Source organism: Elephantulus edwardii, unplaced genomic scaffold (assembly GCF_000299155.1).
Source record: "Elephantulus edwardii isolate Elephantulus edwardi_28Jun2011 unplaced genomic scaffold, EleEdw1.0 scaffold00275, whole genome shotgun sequence".
NCBI classification, from domain to species: domain Eukaryota; kingdom Metazoa; phylum Chordata; class Mammalia; order Macroscelidea; family Macroscelididae; genus Elephantulus; species Elephantulus edwardii.
This window is the reverse complement of record NW_006400025.1, coordinates 3,694,654-3,696,121: the sequence shown is the minus strand read 5'-3', so window position 1 is coordinate 3,696,121 and position 1,468 is coordinate 3,694,654. Positions and strand designations below refer to the sequence as shown.

The 1,468-nt window shown below is 36.9% G+C and overlaps 1 protein-coding gene across 1 annotated transcript in view; it reads left to right on the top strand.

Annotated features, from left to right (window-relative positions):
* LOC102846217 (interleukin-36 gamma-like) overlaps positions 1 to 885 on the top strand; it is a 21,751-nt gene extending 20,866 nt beyond the window's left edge. Inside the window, exon 5 of the mRNA XM_006900193.1 lies at positions 676 to 885. Coding sequence (XP_006900255.1) covers positions 676 to 885 — 210 coding nt within the window. The remainder of the gene's footprint in view (positions 1 to 675) is intronic.
* Positions 886 to 1,468: the final 583 nt, after the last annotated feature.

The window sequence follows — 1,468 nt, the reverse complement described above, 5'->3', positions numbered from 1 at the left end:
ACAGAAGTACTTATATTTCCTAAATATACTTTATGTTTAAAAGCACTGAGTATCCAGTAGTTAAGCAGTTGTGCTGACAAAGCAGAGTCAAATAGTAGGAGTCCATCAGCTGCTCTGCAAGAGAATGATGAGTAGTTACCTCAAGTGTGATTTCCAGCTTCTGAAAATTCACTGGAAAGTCAGCTCTGAGCTGATTCCGAGTCAAGAGCAATGAATTTGTCTTAAGAGTAAAAAAAAATATTCTTCTACATGCAGTAGATAGAAGTAATTCCTTTTTGCTGTGTATTTTGTCCCTTTCAGTATAAGTTCCTTAATTTGTTAATATTGTTATGTCTTTTTTATGACATTCATGTTTCCATATACTTAGAAATTAGTCAGATGTTGTCCTTGTCATTTGCCATAGTAAAGGTCCTAGATGCTTGCTCTTGAAGTTTTATTAAGGGAGGTCCTTGGTTTGTACCCTTAAATTTGCATTTTACTCCATTTCTGGAAGATTATTTCTACAACTTATGTGAGGAGAGTTCCAGTTAATTTTTGCAGTGTGGTCACTTGTTTATTCACCTGTCTTTTATATTATGGGTTATGTGCAAATTATGGGTTGTGTACAAGTAATTTTGAACAATTTCAGCATCTTAGACTTTCTTTCCTGGGTATTCATTCCCTCTTACTTTTCAGGTGGAGAACATTCTAGATCTGTACAATCAAGACAAGCCCGTGACACCCTTCCTCTTTTACTGTGATCGGAAAGGAAGGACCTCCACTTTTGAGTCTGTGGTCTTCCCTGGTTGGTTCATTGCCTCCTCGAGCATCGGCCAGCCTATCTTTCTCACTTCAGAGCTGGGGGAAACATATAACACTGACTTTGACTTAACTCTGGAGTCTTGAATTCAACCTGAAAGTGGCAGCTTTTAATTCTTAATGTGCTTTCATGTATTTTTTTTTCTCAGTGTCATTTTCATACTCATAATGAGAGGTGAGCAGCCCTCCAAGTGCCATCTTATTTTGTGGATAAAGATTAAATTATGACTCCATGGTAACTGAAGAGTTTGATGTGGGTATATATTTCTCTCAAGCTGATATATATATATATATATAATTTCTCTCAAGCTGAAGTTGTCCGTATCAGAGTAATCTGCACTAGTGACTTCAAAACCAAAAGTTCATGGAATTTCTGATAAACCAAACATGAGAAGCTTCAAAATGCAAAAGAATGTTATCTAAGATTGTGTGACTGGTATCAAACTGATCTTTGTTTCTGTATTCTTTTCTTGATTGTATAAAGTCACTGTGTAAAACAAACAAACAAACATTATGTTCGTAGTTTTCTTCAGCGTGTACACAATTCTTGCGTTAAAGTACTTGTGTCCCAATTTTAACATGCTGTTGTTGTTGCTAAGTGCCGTCAAGGCGTTTCCGACTCATAGCGACCCTATGCACAACAGCCCTAAACCCTGCTCTATCCTGCGCC